Genomic DNA, 24,865 nt, shown 5'->3' with positions numbered 1-24,865 from the left:
AAAATAACTGCTGGATTCAATATACACAGAAAAACTATTTAGCAGATTCACTCCATCATTTAAATGCGGCTGTGTCTCTCTCAAAACATTGTGGGCTGCAGTGTAACGCATTACCAGTAACGTGAGTTATGTAATCCGATTACTTTTTTCAAATAACTAGTAAAGTAACACATTACTTACAACTAAATATCTGAATAACTTTTTCAAATAAGTATTGCAAGTTACTTTGTTTTTCCATTTATTGACTGACACCTCTCCTGTGTAGAGGTGTTGTGTTGCGCTGTGTGAAACATGATGTTATTGCAGTTCTAGACTAAATGTGAGCAGGCATTTACTCATCTCATTTGCACAAAAACTGATTCAGATTTCCTTAAAAATTTATTAAAACTGTGAAATGCAAACTTAGAGTATTACGCAAAATGGCAATAATTAAAATGTTAAATAACTCTAATGTATGTAATCTCACTTTATTATGTCTTTGCTACTGACCTTTGATGATACGATTAACATTTGTGATGTTGTTGTTTTTCTTGTTGTTTTTTGTAAGAGTGTTGAAATTTCTTTTCATGCTCAAAAAGTTTGAGTTGTGCCCTGTCGTGCATTTGCAATACCTTCATGCTGAGGTTAATTCATTTCACTTTTTGGGTGAAAGGGCCTCTACATTCCTCTCCAAAAGTGGAACTATTTTCCACCCAGCCCAGCAAGGAAGCCCAGCCCAGGTGAGAAAAACGAATGCAAAAGTAACAAAGCATTACTTTTTCATAAAAAGTAACTAACACAATTAGTTACTTTTTTTAGGGAGTAACGCAATATTGTAATGCCTTACTTTTAAAAAGTAACTTTCCCCCACACTGGCTTGGCTGTATGTGTCCTAAATATCAAAATCTTAATATTGACCAGTTTGGTATGCGTTTGTCCGTGTAGTGTTTGTCTGAAAGTTCACACACACAGGTACACAAAAAGCCTCTTAACCGTCAGGTCATTCTGCACCACTCTGGCTCTCTTCGAGCCTCCTTATTTTTACATCAAATATTTGCCCAAATGGTCACGATGTTGACCTTTCTTTGCAGCTCTTTGAATGGCGTGTGTGAGTTTGTTCAGTTGAATATCGCTCATGTGAGAGTCCTCACTGGTTTGCCCTTAGTTACCCCACTGAAGGAGGGAGATAAATAGTTTACAAACAAAGGAAAGAAAAGCATGGCGTTTCATAAGGGTTTATCATGAAGCTCAAGACTGTGTTATCTTGCTGTTGGTCTGGGGTTTTCCTTAACGGCCTCACAACAGTGACTTAGATCCACCCTTCACCCCACCTCAGTCTTCACATCATAAACAAACACATTCTCTCCATCACGCTCCTAACCCCACCCCTAATCCTAACCCCTCCCCCACAACTAATCCTAAACCTACCAATGCTAGGGGGGTAGTAATTTGGCGTAGGGTCGAAATTCGGCACAACACTAGGATTTTTTGTGCAGTTAGAGGTTGACATAATAACTGGTACAAAAGAAAGATTTACTTGGAGCAGGAGTGTTTTAAATAATCATCGAACGCGTACTCGAGCTGAATGTGGATGCGAGGCGCCCTACGACCTTCACCCCCCGCCGAAGAATGAGGAATCCTTCGCCTGTGGCCGATACGTCCCAATAAAAACTCCAAGGAGACGTGACAAGAGGTTAGCAGACACAGGTAAGTTAACGGATTGTTTAATTGCTACCCAAGGTAATGTTAACTCTTGTTAGTTCTCAGTTTGTGTCCCTCTTGCCAGTTAGTATTTGCTCTCACATAAAGCCAACGGTCTTTTAAGTTTGTTCTCTCTGTATATTTAGGGGTTCAAGGACAAAGTGCTGAAACCCCATTGTAATTGTAAGGATTTGTATTTTTGAACGTGCAATCAGGCCTAGGTAAGGCCTAGAGACTTGAAACTTGGCCAGATGGTAGTCCTCAATTTGGGGAGAACCTATCAAATTATGATCCCGATTGGCCAATAGGTGGTGCTACAGCAAGCAAAAGTATACAATTGCTAATAATTCCTAGACCGTTTGTCATAGACTCAATTGTTTTACACCACTGTGATCCTTGGCTCAAGTCGGACAAAATGTATATCCGACAAATGAATATCCGATTTCGATCTTGGATTTTGTCCAAAACGTACTTTTGCGAACTAGTCCTAGGTTTTTCACTCGATCGGAACCAAACCAGTGCAGAAATGTTCTCTGGAGTCTGAGAATCAATAATTATCGAAAAAAATAAGTTGAAATGTTGTATTTGGTTGGCTATAACAGGGTCATTTAGAAAATGAGCCGTCGCAAAATACCGTCAAAAGACTATAAATCCTTAATGAAAACTTTTGAAAGAATTTGTGACATCACATAGTAAACAAGCATGCAAAATTTCATGGAGATCGGACCATAGGTGGCACTATAATTATTAAAAAGCTTAAAAAACATGTATTTCCAATGGTATATTGCCTGTATTGGCTGTAAATGGTATTTTCCAACTATGATGTCAGTGGTTAAATGCTTGCTAAATAAAACGTAATGTCTTTAATGCTTAAGTGCTTAAAAGCCTTAAACGCTTGAACCCCAATAAATGCTGCTTGCAGCTTTAATTATTGATATATTTGTATTTTGTTCATCCCTGCTAGCCCAGGGCATTTGTAAAAATTGGAAGCAATGTATGCAATATGATTATTTGAATGAGCACTAATACAGGTGTTGCTCTATTACCTTGGTTTTAACGTAGTTGTAAGAAGTCTAGGTATGTTTTATGTTGTTTGCTAAACTGGTTGTGGGCTTTTGTGGTCTTGTGTTTGGCAGATGACAGCCACTGTGATGAGGAGGTTGACCAGACCGTTCCACATTCAGAGTCACCTAAGCATAAAGATGCTGACACTCAGTGGGAGGTTCAGGCACTGATGGATCACACCTACATATAAGGAGAAAAGATGAAGGATGTATGTGACAGAGAAACACAATGTGGTGGAGAAGAACCCCTTGCCCATGCCATCCTGAAGAATGACACTATCTGTGTGTTGTAAACAGGCCTTTCTCTCATTGCCTTTTTTGATCATGTTAAATATCTGAAACAGTTCTATAAAGCAAACTTTAAGATGCACGTAATGGATCAAATATTGATGACCACGATGAAACTTAAGTTGAATCTACTCAAGGGTGATCTTGCAGAACACTTTGCTGTGTCCCAGGGGTTAGTGAGCAGGATCCTCTCCTACGGGATAGACACAATGGAGGAGCACATGAGAATCTACATTCCTTGGCTGCCACGGGAGACAATCCGGAGCACAATGCCTCAGTTTTTCAGGGAGAAGTTCCCCAACACCACCTGCATCATTGACAGCACTGAGACCACCCTCAAGAAACCACACAACCTTGACTCAAGAGGCGAGTCTTACAGCCATTATTATTCCAGCAATACTATAAAGTATTTAGTTTCTATTGCCCCGTGTGGGCTTGTTATGTTCATTTTTCCTGCTTATGGAGGCAGGTGTAGTGACACGTTCATCACTCAGGAGTCTGGCTTCCTGGAGTATCTTCATCCCGGCGATGAAGTGATGGCAGACAGAGGCTTTACCTTCGGAGATCTGCTGTTTGAGAGAAGGGTTAACCTTGTTCTACCAGCGTTCACTCATAAAGGAGGGCAGCTGTCTGATGAGGATGTAACTGCCACAAGGAGGATTGCTAATTTGAGCATACATGTGAAAAGAGTTATCAGGAGGCTCAAAGTGTTCAAAATAATCTCCCAGACTGTACCCATCAACTTGGCACACAAAATGGACAAAATCCTCAGAATCTGTGCAGCCCTTGTAAACACGCAGGGGGAAATCATCCACGAGGATGCTGATTGAGCATGGAAGTTTACATGTCAAAAAGATCTGGATTTCCACTGTAGCTTAATATTTGTAAATAATTATTTGACAGCCTGCAGTGCCTTGATTGTACTATCATTTGCACATATGATTTGTCTTTAACATTTTTTTTTCAGGTATCTCTATTCTGCACTGCTGATTAGTTATTTTACAGTAAACTGTAATCCAATGGAATTATAATGCACAAGAATGTGTTTTGGATCTCAGGTTTTATACTAAATTGTTCTTGTGTTTGGCACCTTGATGTTTTCAATTCAATTCAATTTCAATTCAACTTATTTTTAGACTATTTAAATGTTTACAGATACAAAAACATGATATTTAACTTGTGTCCAACTAAAATGTGTATTACATTTTTCAATCTGTTTAATTTGAATTGCTAATGTAATTTGTTGTATTTAGTCATATTTTGATAGAGTGGATGTTGTGCTAACCACATGTAAATGACTAAAAAAGTGTATTTTATGTACATAAACTGGAAAGAAGATACAGTATTTCACTAATGGAATTTATTAACTCATGTCATTTGTATTTCATATTTATTTATTCATTTAGCTGACGCTTTTATCCAAAGCGACTTACAATTGCTATATATGTCAGAGGTCGCACGCCTCTGGAGCAACTAGGGGTTAAGTGTCTTGCTCAGGGACACATTGGTGTGTCACAGTGGATTCGAACCCGGGTCTCTCACACCTAGGGCATGTGTCTTATCCACTGCGCCATCACCACTACAGTACTACAATACTCTTGGAGTATACTACTACTTGGAGTATATACTACTACCCATAATACTAAAATACTCTTGGAGTATTGTAAACACATTTGTTTACATTGAATGTAATTACAATTATTCACTATTAAAATGGTAAAAAATCACCTTCATGTGTAAAACTGAGCACTAGCTATAAAAAAACACATCATCACACAACACAGATACAGGAAAGCTAGTGTATGGCATGCCCATACAGCAGGTTAAAGACTAGAAGCGGAGCCTATTTACACATATTTAGATATTTGTGGCACAGTATGAGTCTGCCTGACAGAAACTCATCTACAATCCTTGGCAGCATGTGACTAAAATAGAAGGACTTAAGTTTAGGTAGAACTTGTAAACAATACTCCAAATCAAATGGCACATCAATGACAACTTTCTCAGATGGAGCCCAGACAAGCAGCTTGCATCTCTCTAGTCTTGTACAAAACATACCTAGTTGGACTTGAAGGTCAGTAACCACGGGATCAATTTGGTTGCAGCTGTGGAACCCCGTCCACCATCTTCACATCTGTGAGCTTGCTGGAAAACACTTCAGCCAGAGATGCACAGTTCTTGGTCAGAACAGGACATTTAATCTCCAGCAGCTGTGTGGAGTTAACCACGCCATCTGGGCTTGCAGAAAGCCATGGTTCTGTGACACTAACTACAGTGCCTCTCTTCTCAACTATAAACCCACAGCTCTCCATCCAGGCGTAGGCCACCTCCTCGTTCTCCTGGCCATACCTGGTTGCAGTGTTCCCATGGAACCTAGGAAACAGGTGCTCTCTAAGAAAATTATCTGGCTTGGTAGATGCACACACAGGGACCTTTTTTTGCAGTGCTAGCAGTTACTCTTAATTTACGTGCATCAAACCACAACTGGGAGGCACTCTGCATTTTAGTGAACTCATCCAAACTGGCACATTTATCCCCATCTAATTTAATGTACATATCATAAAATGACATGCATTTCTGGCACTGTATGTCCGTGCCATGTTCACTATGAGGCTGCTGGATCTGTGTGGGAGCTGCTGGAATTTGATCTGGTTCAGCAGAGATGCATTTGTGCCGAAGGCTGCCCACTGGAACATTGTTGACTTCTAAGCTCATCTTCAGTGCTCCATGTGAGCTGTAGGCAGGGGTTGGCGGTAGAGATGGAGAGATGGGTAGGATGTTCTCAGACACAACAGAACTTTCTTTGTGGTGCCTGATACATATATTCCTCAACCTTTTGGGGACTAAATTGCGCTGTGTCCCTGAGTTCTAGTGCTCATTTGTGCAGGACAATCCAGTCAGACCTTTGGACACTGCAAACTGCACCTTTAACAAAGTTTAGAACAGTTAATGTATTACAGTCCTTGGTGTCACAATACTTATATAGAAAATACGGACAGTTTATGGTGACAACTATAAACGGTCCATATTTTTCAACTTAACCTTGATGATGTGCTTACCCAAATTGCCATTCGAGATTAGACTGGTATGAATTAGAATTGGTATATAATTACCTACACAGAAAGGAAGAGGTGGTTCACCAAAATGTGGTGTGCAGAATATTACCTTTACCCAAACTTTAATGACCTTACCTTAACACAAGCAGCATCAATGAACAAGAGATTAGACTTTTACTTATCTGGAAAAGCTGCACAATCTCTTGATTAAAAAATAAAAAACGTTAGTCATATACTAAATTTTATTTCACAAATGCCTTAGAAGCCAATGTTTTCATCAGCTCTTTAGCACTGATACCCAAACCGTACAAATAAAATAGAAATAAACTTGAAGCTTCAATGTAAATCTAGCTTAAATTTGAATGTGACAAACTTGCATCAAGAGTTCTGTGAGTACACATCAGATTGGTACAATGTGTCAAACTTCAAGCCTAAACATTATTAGGTAGGCAACAGTTCAGTTAACATTTTGATATCAAATTGTAACGTTAGTTCAATCCCAAACATTTAGCCCTGCTATGTATGTAAAATAAACTGACTAGCAATTTAATCACAACGAGGCAACAGCTAGTATGTAATGGCACTGAACCATAGACTGTATATAAAACAGACAACTGAACAGACAGTTCATTAGCCTACCTTTCATAAGATCGCCGCTGCGAAACTGCCGAACTTCTCCTGACCCTAGGCCGCCTTAATAGTGGAGGCGGGGCAAATTTGCATAATCTGTATTCACTCTTTCTCTCCTTCTTCTGAATCAGTTTCTGGTTCAAACATACAGTGTATTGCTGATTTAAGGGAATTTTTCCTTCTTGTCACTGTGACTGAGTGGATCAGTGAGTCCGAGTCATTATTCAATTACACATACATTGTTTTATTAATTTTTATTTATACAAGCAGCCTTCAGTTCAAAATTAAGTTCTTATTTCAGCAAGTCATAATTTAACTTTTATTAAAATGACTTGTGAAAAAAACTGCAATTCTGTGTATTAAATTTGAATTATTTTCCTTTAAGACATTTCAGAAATGTCTTTTCATTCTCTCATAGAAATTAATGTGCAATATTGTAACCAGGATTTGCTTCTCCTCACTCTAATTCACTGTTGCTGACTTTAGCTGTTCCACAAACATATATGATACACTGAGGGCATAGCAGCTGGGTGTATTAGACAAGCAGGACGTCCTGGATTAGAGGAGCAACAGTGACCTCCTCACGCTGACCTGATTCTGTTTGCCGTTGGGCTCGTTCTGCTGTCTGATGCTCTCAAGCAAACCTCCAGATAAAAAAAACAGAAAAGTGCACTGAATGATTATTAATGCGTTTTCATTCAGATGACACTGGTTCAAGTCTGGCCTGCAGCTTTCTTGTAATTTATGTTTCTTGGTCTCGACACCTAATCAGTGTGTTATGATGTTCTTACTGTGTTTTTCGTGAGCATTCGTCCTTGGTGACTCCAGGATTTTCATTTTTGTCCGGGTCTGGAAGATTTTCAGTGCTAAAGCTTTTCTTTCATGTATTTGGCCTGGTCTTCAAATATGAGATCTTCTCTGTTAAAACTGTTACTGTAGAGAGTGATGGAAACATTCCCAGACTCCAGCTGGCAGAGAGTCTTCTTTTCTAGGATCTGTGCCATCTCCTCATTCTCTCAGTCTGTCGACCGTCTCATTCCCTTGCTTCATTTTGTTACCCTCCCTCAGGTCCTTTATTTCTCCCTCCATCATAGTGCTCATATTTTCTGCTCTCTCACACGGTTTCAATCGTCTGTGTGTCAGGGCCTCAGTCGGAGGCCTATTGTGCAGCATTCCTGTTCAAAGAGAGAGTGAACACTCAGTGAGTTAGCTAGTGTTGCCCCCACCCTCTGTGTATTAATCAGCTCATACATTACCCACAATCCCCTGATTCTCTTTACATGAGTTACGAGACAGTGATTCGGTTTCTCCTGCTGATGTGGCGGCCGTCACACATCCAAACATAATCAAAAGGGCTGATGCTGCAAAATCATGGCTTTCAGTTACATTACATTACTACGATGTGAAACATCACATTCCTCTGAGCTTGTTGATTGAAAGCACATTGTAAACATCAGGCAGGATAAGCTCATTACATGAATTTGATTGAACTCATTGTCTATGGAGCACAGCAGTGACTGCCCACTTTTTCAGCAGCCTTGATTCTATTCTGAAAGTATTTTTCCCACCATTTTCTTCATAGGCCTCTAAAAACTTTGGTCCTTGGTAAAGATTGAGCAATAATTGTAAATGTCATGTTAATAGTTGAAAATTCTGTCGTCATTTATTTACCCTCATACAGGTTGTTCCGAACCTGTATGAGTTTATTTTGTCTGTTGAACACAAAAGAAGATATTTTGAAGAATGTTGGTAACTAGAAAGTTGATGGCCAATGACATCCATAGATTTTTTTTTTCTTCTTCTTCTTTCGATGGCTACCGCCAACTGTCTGGATACCGTAAAGGTTTGGAACAGCATAAGGGTGAGTAAATTATGACAGAATTTTCCTTATATGGTGAGCTAACCTTTTTAAGTGTAAAATTCATATATTTAATGTGAAAGTATTAAATTCATATATTTGTAATATGCATGTATATATGTGTAAAATGTGTATATGGCCAGATTTACTAACAGCTTGCGCCAGCGCAAACACTCTTTTGGCTTTGAAAAACTACTGTCAGGATTTACTAAAGACACGCAATGAAAAATTAGCACTGAAAAGGCATAGATAGGGTTATTTTTGCGGCTGATCTTATTGCTTATGCATTTGTAGGAGTAGCCCTTTCAGACGCAATATTTATGGGAGGAGAGTATTTAAATTAATCACGCTTTTCACTGCTACAATTTAGTTTATTGGAGGCTATATAATGTTTAGTTTTATGAAGGAGAATATGAGACCATCTGTTCACACCTGGTCTACAAAATCATGTTGCTACAGATAAACCGAACCACAGCTCCTTAACCTTTTGAAAGAGTCTATTATGAATTCATACCAAGCTGTCAATCATTTTGCCCCGATATCTGAGAACAGCACATCACAACTTTCCATAATTAAATGTCCTGGATTAAAGTGAAAGTCTGTTTTTTTCCACTCTTATGTCAGAGATCTGGAATTTTGTTTTTGTACCCGTACAGTGTGTATGTATGTACGATATATTTGTCTAGGCAATGAAGTCCTGTCCACTAAATTAGATGTACATCATTCTGACCACACATGATGGTCGTGACAGAGTTCAGTCATGCGAGGAATGTGTGAGCCTGACGTAAGCACTGCTCACTGATCCTGCTCCATACATGTCCGTCTGTCTGCACGTATGGATGTATTTATAAACTGATCAGTGCAGCAGATGTGTGCAGTATCAGTGATGCAGAATATAGATATGATGTGTGTCAGGCGGGAAATGAGTGGATGCTTTGACTCATCCCTTACACACACATCACAAACCATACTAGTCACGACGAGAGAGACATCGCAGCTGAAAACATCCATCATCTAACACTGTCTCAAACCTGATACAGAGTTAGTTATATACTATTAAAGACTAACCTAATATGTAATTAGTAAAAAAAAAAAAAAAACTTAATAATAACAAATAAATCCACCCAATCTGGCAACACTGACTGTTTTTCGCATAATATATAGTAGGGAAGGATTTGATTTCGTCCCTTGCTTCGTTCCTGAATGAATCAGACAATTTAACAAATCGTTTGAATGAATGACTGAATGACTCGCTCACTTGCCTCCACCTACTGCCGTTTTTAGTTTCATATTTAAAAAAAAAAAAAAAACACTCATTTAAAAACCATTAATCTCACAGCATTATTTATGCATTTCTAATTGTTGTGTAAATGCTTTAATGAGTTGCATAATACAGTATACCTAAATGCCACTTAAGATGTAGCTTCTGAAACAAATATGTTTGAAAAAGTTTGAGTAATAAATTATATGTTGAATCAAAATATTACTTTCTAAAGCTTACTTTTTTATATATATATTTTTTTTTCCTCATGTAACAATAATGACTTGAAATGATCTTTTGGGGGTAATTTCTCAGCCAAAATTGATGTGTGATTAATTTGCGGTTAATTTGATTAAATAATTGGCATATCAATATGTAATAATGTATTATTATGTAATTTGTAATGTAATCAATATTATATACAGTAGTCAACATTTGAAGTGGATCAAAACCTTTCATCAAAGTTATACATGAACAATACCCATTCTTGTCTTAGGACAACTTGATGAGCTTTTTTGATCCGCTTCAAATGTTGACTACTGTTTATATATATATATATATATATATATATATATATATATATATGTATATACTGTAGCAAGGTTTGTTGTTTAAGGAAGAAGGAGGCGGGAACCCGCGAATGTTCAAACACTTTAATCATATAAAATAAACAAACAGCAAAACAAAATTAAAGCGGCAGCCCATCACAGACGATTGCCGCATATACACTTTATAAAACATAAACAAAACACAACATAAAGTCCAGGCCTGGACCTCTCTCATCCTTCACTGTCATCACTCCTCTTTTTATCTATCCGGAGCTCCTCCGTGAGACACTCGAGACTGGTGTGACGCACAGGTGACACTCATTAGCAATTACGCTACTGGCCTCGCTCTGTTCCCACGACTCTCGTCTCCGCCCTGCTTGACACATATATATTTTTACTCTTTCTAATTTTACTGTCATGACATTTATTGCTAACTGAGGTCTGTAGAGTCTGAGATGTTAAGCTCCTGGGAAGATCGGCAACTGTCTTGAATGTTTTTTCTACTTGTGAATTATTATCCGCACTGTACAATGTTGGACTTATTTGGAAATGGCCTTGTAACCCTTCCTAGATTGATAGGCAGCAACAATTGCTTCTCTAAGATCATGGCTGATGTGTTTCCTCCTTGGCATTGTGTTAACACACACATGGCTGCCCTACAACCGTAAACTGCCAAAACGTCTGTTTTTATAGAAGTGTACCCTCTTAATTCCTATGGAAACAGTAAGGGTGTACTTCACGGCTACTCCATTTTGGCCTAGTTTTTGTTGAATAAACTATGACACGGTTTAATATGTTAAGCCAAGTCACGTTTATTTATATAGCACTTTTTACAATGCAGATTGTTTCAAAGCAGCTTTACACAGATAACAGGAAAATAATATTGTAATAATATTTTTAAATATAAAATTAAATGTCCCCAACTAAGCAAGCCAAAAGCTAATGGCGACAAAGGTGAAGAAAGGCTAAAAATGCGACAGTGGCAGGTAACAAAAACTCCATTAGGAGACAGAATGGAGAAAAAAAAACCTTGGGAGAACCCAGGCTCAGTCAGGGGGCCAGTTCTCCTCTGGCCAATGAACAAACAGTGTATGGTTGATTCAGGCAGCATTTTAGGTCAGAAGTCAGACTGGATCGGAACATTATATTATGCAGTTCATTTGGTTGAAGATCGGAGTCCTCACACGCGTATGGAGACGAGTTTGTTGAGGATCAGTGCCGATGGCTGTCGTGAAGATGAGGCCTTCACAGGGGAGATGACACTCTACTGACACTTCAGGGATGCGTTGTGGTCGTGTTCAGGCACAAGTCCGCCATCTGATCTGGATACGGCCCGGATCCAAGTGATTACAGTAAACCTAGTAATAAAAAGAAAGACTAAAATGATCGTAGATGCCTTTCTTCTTATGATGTAGCGAGTACATCAGGCGTTATAGGAAGTGTTCCCGGTTCTGGCTGACCTAATTTATGCAGCCTAATAATCACTTAACTGATTTGAATAATAGGATTGTATAATGTTCTATGTGTATATGGTGTTGAAGAGATGTGTTTTTAGTCTAGATTTAAACTGACAAGAGTGTTTCTGCTTCCCGTAAATGTTAGGAAGATTGTTCCAAAGTTTTGGTGCTAAATTAAGTTTTCGATTCGACGCAGAAGCATAAAACAGGACTAAGTACTATGGTACGGTCTAAATCCCGACTGAAAATCCTTGCAGATACCATTTCTTTCTAAAAAAGGAACATAGTTGTGAAGATACTGCCTTTTCTAGTATCTTTAACAGAAAAGGTAGATTAAAGATCGGCCTGTATTTGACTAATTCTGTAGGATCAAGTTGCATTTTTTTAACAAGCCTCATAGCCAATCATAGCCTTAAAAGTTTTTGGTACGTATCCTAATGACAAAAATGAATTAATGATATTAAGAAGAGGTTCTATGACCTCTGGAAGCATCTCTTTCAAAAACTTAGTCGGTATAGGGTCTAACATACATGTTGCCGGTTTAGAATCAAATGAATAAAATTTTTCCTTGGGAGACTACAATGCACTGTCTGATGCGATAATGTAGTAGACAGTTGCATAGTTAGAATTTTCTCCCTGATGTTATCATTCTTGTAAGTAACGAAGTTCATAAAGCCATTACTGGCGTGCTGCTTGGAAACGTCTGGGGTTGAAGCTTTATTTTTTGTTAATTTAGCCACGGTTTCAAATAAATATCTAGGGTTTTGTTTATTTTCTGCTAATAGAGTTGAAAACTAAGCAGATCTAGCAGCTTTTAAGGCCTCTCTGTACGCAATCGTGCTCTCTTTCCGTGAAATGCGAAAAAACTCTAGTTTTGTTTTCTTCCAGTTGTCCTCCATTTTTTCTGGCTGCTCTCTAAAAGGCCTGAGTGTGCTCGTTGTACTATGGCGTTGGACTATTTTCTTTAACTCTCTGGGGTCTAAGGTGTTTTTGGGGTCCTTGAGATGTTTTGACATGCCCTGACATTTGTGCTTTTTTCAGTTGCTTATCAACATATTAATGGCAAAGTTGTAATTACACTCTATTTAGCACAAACATGGCTACCATAATATGAGAGCAACATGTATGTACATGTTTGTATTTTTGAGAAAATATTATTTATGCATGCTTATTGAAAAAACTAAAAATTAAAGTTTCTGAAATAAGGCCACAAAACAATATGTGTCCACAAGACTTTTGTCTAATGGATGTTGTCGCCAAAATGTTCTGAAAACATCCTGCCTAATCATTTACAAAAAACAATACATTGATTAAAATTTTGTAAGACACTTTTTGTTTGGAAAGACAATATGCGAGGGGGCGTGAATACTCTGATTCACACCCGAGAAGACAATGGCCGTCATAATGAGCTGCATAATGAGCCGTATAATGAGCATTTCACACAGGTGTGTCACTGAGCCACAAGAAAGAATGCAAGGACAAAAAAAAGTCAAGCCCGAAATTATTCATACCCCTGGCAAATTCTGACTTAAAATTACTTTTATTCAACCAGAAACTTTTTTCTTGATTATAAATGACACAGGCGTCTCCCAGAAGATAATAAGACGATGTACAAGAGACATCATTGTGGAAAAAAATTATTACTCATCTTTTATTTACATTTGAACAAAAAGTGGCATGTCCAAAATTATTCATACCCATCTCAATAATCAATAGAAAAGCCTTTATTGCCCATTACAGCAATCAAACACTTGCTATAATTGCTGACCAGCTTTTTACATGTCTCCACTGGTATTTTTGCCAGTTTATCTTTAGCGATGAGCTCCAACTCTTTCAGATTGGAGGATCTCCTTGCCATCACCCTGATCTTTAGCTCCCTCAACAGATTCTCAATGGGATTTAAGTCAGGACTCTGGCTGGGCCACTGCTAAACGTTAATGTTTTTGTCTGCTAACCATTTCTTCATTGAAAAGGAGCTCACTGCGGACTATTGCTCCTTTTTCATGGTGCCGTTTACTGTGATTAGGTTCCCTGGCCCACCGGCTGAAAAACAACCCCAAAACATTAGGTTCCCACCACCATGTTTGACAGTGGGGATGGTGTTCTTAGGGTTGAAGGCTTCTCCTTTTTTACGCCAAATGAAGGCTACATCATTGTGGCCAAACAATTAATTTTTGTTTCATCTGACCACAAAACAGAAGACCAGAAGTCTTCTTCTTTGTCCAGATGAGCATTTGCAAAGGCCAAGCGGGCTTTTGTGTGCCTTATCTGGAGAAGTGGTGTCCTCCTTGGTCTGTGTCCGTTGAACCCATCGATGTGCAGTGTTCGTTGGACTGTCTGCCTTGAGATGTTGCCACCAGCAGAGCCCAGATTCATCAGGATGGCCTTGGTGGTGATCCTTGGATTCTTTTTTACCTCTCTCACTATCCTCCCGGCCAGCACAGGTGTCACTTTTGGCTTCCGACCACGTCCTCTGAGATTTTTCATAGTGTGGAACCTCTTGTATTTTTTAATAATACTTTGCACTGTAGCCACTGGAACTTCAAAACATTTAGATATGGTCTTATAGCCCTTTCCTGACTTGAGCAGCCACAATGTGCAGCCGCAGGTCCTCACTGAGCTCCTTTGTCTTAGCCATAACTGTCCACAAACCAACAGCAGAGAGCTTCTGTTTTTCAGCTGTTGAGTTGATTAAAAAGTTGTTCCAAACGAATCAGGGTAATTAGTAGGGGACGGCGATATAGCCTCAAAATTCTATCACGATATTTCAAGAATATTTGCGATAATGATATTTATGACGATATAGACATTTTTGTTGTTGTTGAAAATGTTCTTATTATGTTTATCTCGCCTAAATGTTTGCTCACTCATTGCGTTTTTACAATGTGGTAATTTTGTTTTTAAGAGTTTACAAAACACAAGGAAGCTTGATTTCAATCTTTGAATTAAATGGTAAATGTGTGTAGGTCTAACACCAGTATTCAGAAATACTACAGAAACATAAAGTAATCAAATGTAAAATAACACATAGTCTTTTAGTTCTGTTTCCTGATTAAATTAAATACATAGGCTAATAATTCTCATTCATTACAATTAAAGCTATCTTTTGTTGTTTTGACGACAACATTAATGACGGACGCATAGCCTATGGCTGCTGTCACCTTTACAGCTAGTGCACGGATCCATTGCTGTTTTCATTATACGGTCTGTCACACTGTCACATGCATTTTATACATAACCGACTGTGTTTATGAGTATACTTACCAAGACCGGAAGTTTTACACAATTTTGCGTTTTTCCCCCCATTAAAGCGATAACTTTAGTTTCTCGCGAGCTGTAGGCTACTCTATGTATGCACTCAGTGCAACTCTCTCAGAGAGTGCGCGAGTAGCTTACTGGATAGTTTATAACCGCTTGAATGTTTAAACTGATAAGAATTAAGAAGATTTGAAAATTATAAACTTTAGTTACGATGCAACGATGGCTAGATTGTGAAAGAGACCATTCAGTCATGTCCCGACTCCTAAACGCGCGCGAGAGAAGACGCGCGTCGGCAGCCCCGCTGAACACTCAAGCTGTTTGTGAAATTGCTAAATCGTCATCGGAGGCTGACAGGCTGCTCTCGCGCTCAGACAGGTGTTGTTGTTGTGCGTGCTAGGGAACGTAAATGCGCCATACGTCATCGCGTCGCTATATCATTGATATCGCGATATGACACTTTTTTATCATGTAAAAATGTATACCGGTATTATCGTGGACGGTATGATATGGCACACCCCTAGTAATTAGCATGCTTTAGAACAGCTTGGACTATTTGGAATGGTATAGACCTTTGGATTTTTCCATAGACTGTGACAGTTTGCAAAGGGTATGAATAATTTTGGACATGCCACTTTTTGTGCAAATGTAAATAAAAGATGAGTCATAATTTTTTCCACAATGATGCCTCTTGTACATCGTCTTATTATCTTCTGGGACACGCCTGTGTCATTTCTAATCAAGAAAAAAACATGCTGGTTGAATAAAAAAGTAGGAATGCAATCAGCTCAGTAAATGAAGGAAAAAATGGCACAGCTTTCTTTACATTTACTGCTTGAATTTACTAGAGGATTTTACTGCTTTGACATTTATCTGTTGACATTTTGTGACATCTATCTATCTTTTAACATTTAAAGAACATTCTCTTTCTCTTCTGCTTTGAATTTTAATTCAGGCTGGGTGGTAGGGTCGTATGTACAGTATTCTTCTGTTCAACAATAGAAGTCTGTCCAGAGATTTTGTTATAGATTTTGTTATATCATAAAAGGTGTTGCAGTTTCCACAAAAATATCAAGCAGCACAACTGTTTTTAACATTGATAATAAGAAGAAATGTTTCTTGAGCAGCAAATCAGCAAATTAAAATGATTTTTGAAGGATCATGTGATACTGAAGGCTGGAGTAATGATGATGAAAATTCAGCTTTGCATCACAGGAATAAATTACATTTCAAAATATGTAAAACAGTTATTTTTATATTGAAATAATTACAGTATTGCTGTTTTTTTATTTTTTTTAAATCAAATAAATGCATCATTGGTGAGCAGAAGTGACTTCCAAAACATTATAAAATCTGACCAATGAAGAGCAATGTCACAACGACTAAATTAAAGTGGCTTAAATTTTAGTTAATCTAATCAGAACATTTTAAAAACATTATTACAACATTTTCTGTAAGATTTTGGGGATTTTGCCCAGCACTAGTTCCAGTATATTGACAGTCATCTCATGTCCGAGCCAAAAGTCTTGCTTTGTTCGCCCCTAAACAGTTATATCATATTCTTGATCTACTGTACAACAGTTCTTCTGATATCAACTTCGTGTGGTATACATGCAGGGTGTGTAAAGCAGAACTGTGAAACCCATGAGATCAGGTAAAAGCTCAGCGCTGATGTAATGAAGGGGTTTGTGGGTTTGGTGGGCCTCCTGTGGTCAGCAGCTACAGCGAGTCTGACTGCATTGTCCTGCTCTCTGTGTGAGTCTGCCTTGGACATTTCATTTCAGAAACAACCTCAAAACACGGGCATTCCTCACATTCCAGCCCGGGCTCCTGCTCTGCCCACTGGGACGCTAGAAAGGCCAGCGAGACACTCATCCTAGACATCGGCCAGTACTTCTGTCTGGAGACTGAGTCAGAAGTCATTCCATCCACTTCAGAACACGAGACTTGTTTCAGATGTCATGTTAATGACTATAAGGAAGTCTATAAGGAATGGAATGAACTATATAAGTACAGTTGCCAAAACTGTATGGTAAAGCATTATGTCCTGTTCTGTTTGCATGTGTGAAAGTGTGTACTTATTGAAGTTTGCTTAGACGTGTGAGCATTTGTTTTATATTCACCGTGGTTGCTAGCAAAATTTGTCCTACATAAATACATATGAAATTGGATAAAAGGCTTAATTTAGAGATCTGCCCCACTTTTGCATCTCCAGTTTAGCTATGATGACCCATTTACTTTAGGCTTGTTACGTAAGATTGTTCCCTAATTTAAGTCTTCTATACATACAGTGACCCCAAAAAGCAAACTGCTGCACACTGTCTTCTTACTTCAGCCACACTTAAATCATGTAAGAATGTCTTTGTATTATTTAACAAAATATTATATAGTGTCATTTATGTTAAATAAATTTAGTAAATTGCATTGTATACATTTTTATATAGTACTTTCACTGTACATACAAAATGAAGACATTTTGGATCATAAAGATACGCGGAAATTCACTACTTGGGGAGCTAGGGAGTTGATTGAGACACACATACAGGTCCTTCTCAAAAAATTTGCATATTGTGATAAAGTTCATTATTTTCCATAATGTAATGATAAAAATTAAACTTTCATATATTTTAGATTCATTGCACACCAACTGAAATATGTCAGGTCTTTTATTGTTTTAATACTGATGATTTTGGCATACAGCTCATGAAAACCAAAAAATCTCAAAAAATTAGCATATTTCATCCGACCAATAAAAGAAGTGTTTTTAATACAAAAAAAGTCAACCTTCAAATAATTATGTTCAGTTATGCACTCAATACTTGGTCAGGAATCCTTTTGCAGAAATTACTGCTTCAATGCGGCGTGGCATGGAGGCAATCAGACTGTGGCACTGCTGAGGTGTTATGGAGGCCCAGGATGCTTCGATAGCGGCCTTAAGCTCATACAGAGTGTTGGGTCTTGCGTCTCTCAACTTTCTCTTCACAATATCCCACAGATTCTCTATGGGGTTCAGGTCAGGAGTGTTGGCAGGCCAATTGAGCACAGTAATACCATGGTCAGTAAACCATTTACCAGTGGTTTTGGCACTGTGAGCAGGTGCAAGGTCGTGCTGAAAAATGAAATCTTCATCTCCATAAAGCTTTTCAGCAGATGGAAGCATGAAGTGCTCCAAAATCTCCTGATAGCTAGCTGCATTGACCCTGCCCTTGATAAAACACAGTGGACCAACACCAGCAGCTGACATGGCACCCCAGACCATCACTGACTGTGGGTACTTGACACTGGACTTCAGGCATTTTGGCATTTCCTTCTCCCCAGTCTTCCTCCAGACTCTGGCACCTTGATTTCCGAATGACATGCAAAATTTGCTTTCATCCGAAAAAAGTACTTTGGACCACTGAGCAACAGTCCAGTGCTGCTTCTCTGTAGCCCAGGTCAGGCGCTTCTGCCGCTGTTTCTGGTTCAAAAGTGGCTTGACCTGGGGTATGCGGCACCTGTAGCCCATTTCCTGCACACGCCTGTGCACGGTGGCTCTGGATGTTTCTACTCCAGACTCAGTCCACTGCTTCCGCAGGTCCCCCAAGGTCTGGAATCGGTCCTTCTCCAAAATCTTCCTCAGGGTCCGGTCACCTCTTCTCTTTGTGCAGGGTTTTTTGCCACACTTTTTCCTTCCCACAGACTTCCCACTGAGGTGCCTTGATACAGCACTCTGGGAACAGCCTATTTGTTCAGAAATTTCTTTCTGTGTCTTACCCTCTTGCCTGAGGGTGTCAATGATGGCCTTCTGGACAGCAGTCAGGTCGGCAGTTTTACCCATGATTGCGGTTTTGAGTAATGAAACAGGCTGGGAGTTTTTAAAAGCCTCAGGAACCTTTTGCAGGTGTTTAGAGTTAATTAGTTGATTCAGATGATTAGGTTAATAGCTCGTTTAGAGAACCTTTTCATAATATGCAAATTTTTTGAGATAGGAATTTTGGGTTTTCATGAGCTGTATGCCAAAATCATCAGTATTAAAACAATAAAAGACCTGAAATATTTCAGTTGGTGTGCAATGAATCTAAAATATATGAAAGTTTAATTTTTATTATTACATTATGGAAAATAATTAACTTTATCACAATATGCTAATTTTTTGAGAAGGACCTGTATATGCACTTAAAATCGACAATTGATTAACAGACAAGAAGGGGAAAAAAATGAAGGAAAAATTACATAAGTTTTGTTGTAAGGTTTTAGGTGACCATCGTTTGTTTTCAGTTTGGAATATTCACTTACATCAATGAAGTTCATATACATTTTCTAGTTTACCATATGGAGGATGATCATCAACTGTACTCATCTCATTCACTGTATCAGTGTCTTCATTCTCTTCTTTTTCTTCTTCTTTATATGTCTGCCTGCCCACCTGTCTAGCTGTATGTCATCAAACTGTCTGTCTACCCACCTGTCCGTCTGTCTTTTTGTCTTTGTATCTTCATGATTTTCAAATCTGTCTGTCTGTGTGTGTCTACTCTGTTTTTAATCTGTAATGTCAGTAGGGTGTTGTGATAATGCTTGTGTGTCTCATCTTTGTGCTGTTAAATCCTGGCTAATCTGAAGCCACGTTGCACACACACACATAAATCTCCTTATCATAAACAGGACTGTCACTGATCTTCCGTAGAGATGGGGAGCAATGTTTTTTTCTTTTGCATAGGTTTGGCAGTGTATATAGGGTACACGTTTTTATACAGATATCTACAATGGCTTGTTATTTGTTCAAATGCTGGTGTGGCATTTATGTACAAGTTATTGGCAAATGTTAATCTCTAAGCCACGTTCATCGTGAACATCGGTAAGCCATATCTCTTCCTAATACACACTCAGACACATTGTCTCTCACACACACACTTTGTTGTGAAATACTGAAAGTGGATGACCTCGTATCAGATTAAGTGTGTGTAGGTGTCAAAAGAGTGTAAACTTACACTCACAGAAAAGTATCTGGAAACACCATATCTAGTGAATATTTAAACTGGAGAAATGTATTGTTATATTGTGCCAATTCCAGAATTGAAAGATGAAGATGCTGGCTATGATCTTGTTATCTCTCCGTTCTATTTAAAAGGAAAACATGACAGACATGTATTTAAAGGTGGATTTACAGGATTCATTTACTCAAAAATAAATGAAGGTCAAGTTACCTAATATTTTAAGTGACATTAAACTTCACACACAGTCCTCTCTATTATATAATTTCCTTTTTTACATCTCTGTTTCTGTATGTTTCGGCACTATTTTTTATTAATAAATAATGAATTTAAGAAATAATAAATAAAAAATACTCTATGCCATTCAGCCATATGCTTCTTTGCTTGGAAAATGCAGCATGATTTCCACCAAAGAGAATAAGGAAGTCAAACACATTTGAAATGGCATGAGGGTGACTAGATCGTTTTTGGATTACATATTTTAAAAGTATTAAAGGTTAATTCATGCAGCATCAAAACTTTCACCCTGCATGACTGTTTAACCCACTGGAACACAAAGGGCAGATCTTTCCTCTTGCTTCTAAAATTGTCTGTTTATTTCAACTGTTCCTTTCCATATGACTTGGCAAAAACATTTCTGTTCATTCCCTACAAGTGTACTTCCTTTCAGTGTGCAGTGTAAAACGGGAAGTGTCTTAATAAGCTCAGACTTCAAGTTCAGTGACCTTGCCTAGTCAAAGCATGACGGATCGTTGCATAATGAGTATTGCCTTTTATATTAATAGGAGAGAAAGGGACGTTTTGAAACACTAAGTGTCTGTTCTCTCACTATCCAACATTAAAATAGTCCAGCTGTGCTGCTATCTCTCTCAAAGACACAATTAAGCTTCAAAGTGCTACGCTCACAAGTATGAAGCGTTCATGGGAGTTTCTAGCAGTTATGTTCAGACTGTATTTGCACACAGCAGGAGGCTGTAAAGGAGTGTGTGGAGGTCATGAGAAAGCCACAACCCTCCAGATGGGTGCGTGGGTATTAAAGAGAGGCCCAGTGCTTTATGATATTAATGGAGTGTGAAGGAAGATAAGAAGAGGGAGAGAATGCCACTAAATGAATGTAGAAACCTGCTTCAGAGAGCTTCAAGTCAACATTAGGAGACTAATATGTCTACACACACAGATAACACTTCAAAATCGGATATCCAGATATCCCCCCATGAACCGTGAGACGAGGCCTTGCTTAAAAGCAGTAATGTCCCATGTGACAGTTAACCATTTATTTTGCATCTTTGTGCTATGCTGAGATTTTTCTTTCTATCTTTCTCATAAAGACATGGAGCAGGGACCCCTGCCCCAATCCAAAATGTGTCAAACAGATCTATATTATTATAGCCTTCAGTATTAATAGAAACCAACCACATTATGATAGTTATATTATGTTAAGACAGTAAATTAGAACTATGCACGTTATTGTTGTTGCACATGCATCATTGTCTGTATATTACTTTTCATTGTTAAAATTGAGATAATCACAATTTCATCACAATTATTAAAATGGATTTGCAGAGTCCTCATGCATTTTATTTTTACTGTCAGCTGGATAATTAAACATTTACCTCCTGAATATTAGCTTCAAGTTTACTTAAAATTCACATTTTAACTTTACTGTCAAATGGACAATTAAATATTTACCTGAACTTTAGCTATAGGTTTACTAAAACTTTACTTCTTTTTTTTTTCTGTGAGATGGCCAATTAGGAATCAATCACTGAGGATGCTTCTGAAATGATGAGGATATATATATATATATATATATATATATACAACATCTTCTCTCTTTATAATCAGTAAAAAGCTGTCACTCATCTCAGTTCATTGCGATCTCTCAAAGTTTCTTTATAATCAATGTAGGTGACCACACAATGAATCTCTCATAATGTCCACACTTTGTTTGATTCACGAGCGTGCAAAACTCAGCAATGAACAAAAACTCTGGCATCTTGAGCGGTGAGTGGATTCTGACTAAATCATCAAACACCTCTGATTGGCCATTGCATTAAAGGGATCAACAAACATGTTGTGATTGGCTACATTTCTCACCGCTGCAAAAACACTTTGTAAACACTTTCTCCAAAGTGAAGACACAATTTAATATCATCCAATATGATATTATTATAGTATCAACTGAGGGTGCCTAGCATTTGACTTATATATTTTTACCCATGTTTTAACAAAAAAAAAGTGTGATCCAACTTTAATTGGTGGTCCCCATAGGAGTCGTGGACTCCTGGTTGAAGACCCTTGATTTAAAATGTTTAAATCTGTGTCAGACAAACAAACTTTGCATTGTCATTCAGTTTGTGACTTGTTTCCTGGCAGCTCGGCATGAGAATCAACATTCATTTTTCAAGCATAATACATTGTTTCCTGCAATTGTGATTCCAGAGTAAATGTTTATGGTACATTAAAAAGTCAGTGCAAGCACACATTTTTCTTTTATATATAACTCACTTGCTTTGCAATGTAAAGATGACTCTAGATAAGTAAATCTGTCTTGGATTTCATTTACCTCATAATAACCCTTTGACTGATTGTGTCCCAAATGGCAGTTTTTTTTTCCACTTAGTAACAAGATGAAGATCAAATGGGTGAATGTTCATACACTATTGAAAGTGCTTTCTTTTTCAGATCACCATTCAGAGAGACAGTGGCCTAGATGTCAGCTCCCCCAAACATGGCAAGATTGACCCCAAAAATGCCCCTCATGTAGGGGGGAACCAGTGGGCTGGAGGCACAGGTACAGTCACATCCCATCAAAGGTGAAACACAAAACTTGTCCAGTAACCCCCCCAAAAACCATTAAAAATATATATTTTTATTTGTTTTTATTTATTGTTTGTGGTCACACTTTATATTAGATATAATATCTACTATCTACTTTCATTACATTATGTACAATGTACTTACTGTGTTAATGTTGTTCTGCAAAACACTTTTGCTGCTATTGGGGTGTGATACGGGTTAAGTAAGAGACAGGTTCTTTGGTATGGTTAGGTATAAACCCTACAACGAAACCAGTACCTATAATTTGTATAATTAATTACATATAATCACAGAAGTTAATTGCTGTAATTACAATGTAAAAACATGTGTGTGCACAATAAGTCCATTATATCAAATGTTTAATTTAAATGTTAGTATATAGTAGTTAAAAACTTTATTTTGACCAATTTATTAAAAAAATTAATTGTGACATTTTCATAGTGCAATAAAATCTCATTACTGCAATGCGATTAAAATAATACATTGCTTGCATTTTTCACATTTGTTTATATAGTGGTTTATACAGTAAAATACAGATTGTTCTGAAGCAACTTCACAGTAATAAAAAATGAATATTAATAAATCAGGAAAATAACTGTTGATGTTGTAAAATTCATCAGTTATGAAACAAATTCTATTTGAGCTATGAACAGGCTCCGCAAAAAAAGATAATAATGTCATTATTCAGCTCAGTTCAGTTCAATAACTGTCAATTGCTGTTCATCAATTATGAAACGAGTTCAATTTGGCTAAGCAGCTCTAAAGAAGATAGTTGTGTCATTATTCAGCTCAAGTCAGTGCAATGTTAATTCAATTCAGCTCAAAAACTGTCATTATCCAGCTCAAATGAGTTCATATTGTTACATTGTCACTAATATTACTATAACATATTTTGAACCGCAACTGAGCATTCAAAGGTGAAAGTGGCAAGGAAACAAAACTCCATATTTATATATCAGGTAAAGATTTGCGGTACTGCATTTCATTTATGCATATTCAATATGTCCTTTCCTGTTATACTGTAGAATTTAGTTTTACCATAATAAATACAATCTAATGAGAATCACCATTTATTTAAAAATCTAAATAATTTCATGTTTTCTTGAAATGCGCCCATAAATCCATCAACTTTAAAGCAAGCTCTCTAAATAAAAGTTTGAAGGGAGATGGTCTTCGTTAAAAATATTTAAATGAACCTTTACTTTTTTGAATCTCCAGTTATTATGCAAGTACCCTACACACGCTTATCAATCACCTACGTGATAACTCAACAAATTGCCTGTATGTTGGTGTAGGTGGCAGAGATACAGCAGGTCTCGGAGGGAAGGGAGGACCCTACCGTCTGGACGCCGGACACAAAGTTCACCAGATCTCTCAGGCAGAGAAAGACGCTGTGCCAGACGAGGTGAAGAGAGCAGCACGCGAGATGGGGGAGAAGGCTTTTAAGCAGAGGTACACCCATCTGTCTCTCTCATTCATCACTCACTCAGTTCAAACACAGATTTCTCCAAAAAGCCTACACTTGACCCTGCGTGACCTTTGCCCTCTTGCCTGAGTGCCTGTTAATCTCACCAGTTATTTTGCAGTGCTGTCTCAATGAAAGCATGTGTGTGTGTGTGAGGCTTCGTTTTATAAGCTACTGAGCTGCCAATGTATGCATTGCATTTGTCAAAATGACAATCCCATAATGCACTGCATTGAGCTCAGTAAAAAAAAAAAAAGGTTGATACAAGGCAGGGTTATCACACTAAAACCATAAAAATCATGTTACTTTACGTTAAACATTAACTAAAAGTAGGAAAATTAAGGTAACATTTTCAATTAGTTTAACTTGATGCATTAAAGGGGTGGTAAAACACGATTTCACTTTTCTAACTTTAGCTAGTGTGTAATGTTGCTGTTTGAGCATAAATAGCATCTGCAAAGTTACAACGCTCAAAGTTCAAAGCAAAGGGAGATATTTGCTTTTAAATAA

General features: G+C 37.8%; 1 protein-coding gene across 3 annotated transcripts in view; it reads left to right on the top strand.

The window, feature by feature from the left end:
- Positions 1 to 24,865, top strand: part of vwa8 (von Willebrand factor A domain containing 8) — a 142,617-nt gene that overhangs the window by 83,370 nt on the left and 34,382 nt on the right. For all 3 annotated transcript variants that reach the window (XM_077215719.1, XM_077215720.1, XM_077215721.1), the window contains 2 exons: positions 22,756 to 22,864; positions 24,186 to 24,342. In XM_077215719.1, coding sequence (XP_077071834.1) covers positions 22,756 to 22,864; positions 24,186 to 24,342 — 266 coding nt within the window. The remainder of the gene's footprint in view (positions 1 to 22,755; positions 22,865 to 24,185; positions 24,343 to 24,865) is intronic.

The sequence above is a fragment of the Siphateles boraxobius genome, unplaced genomic scaffold (assembly GCF_051911475.1).
Source record: "Siphateles boraxobius isolate OS27281-9 unplaced genomic scaffold, OSU_SipBor_1 7, whole genome shotgun sequence".
In the NCBI taxonomy this organism is placed as follows: Eukaryota; Metazoa; Chordata; class Actinopteri; order Cypriniformes; family Leuciscidae; genus Siphateles; species Siphateles boraxobius.
This window is presented reverse-complemented; position numbering and strand designations above follow the sequence as displayed.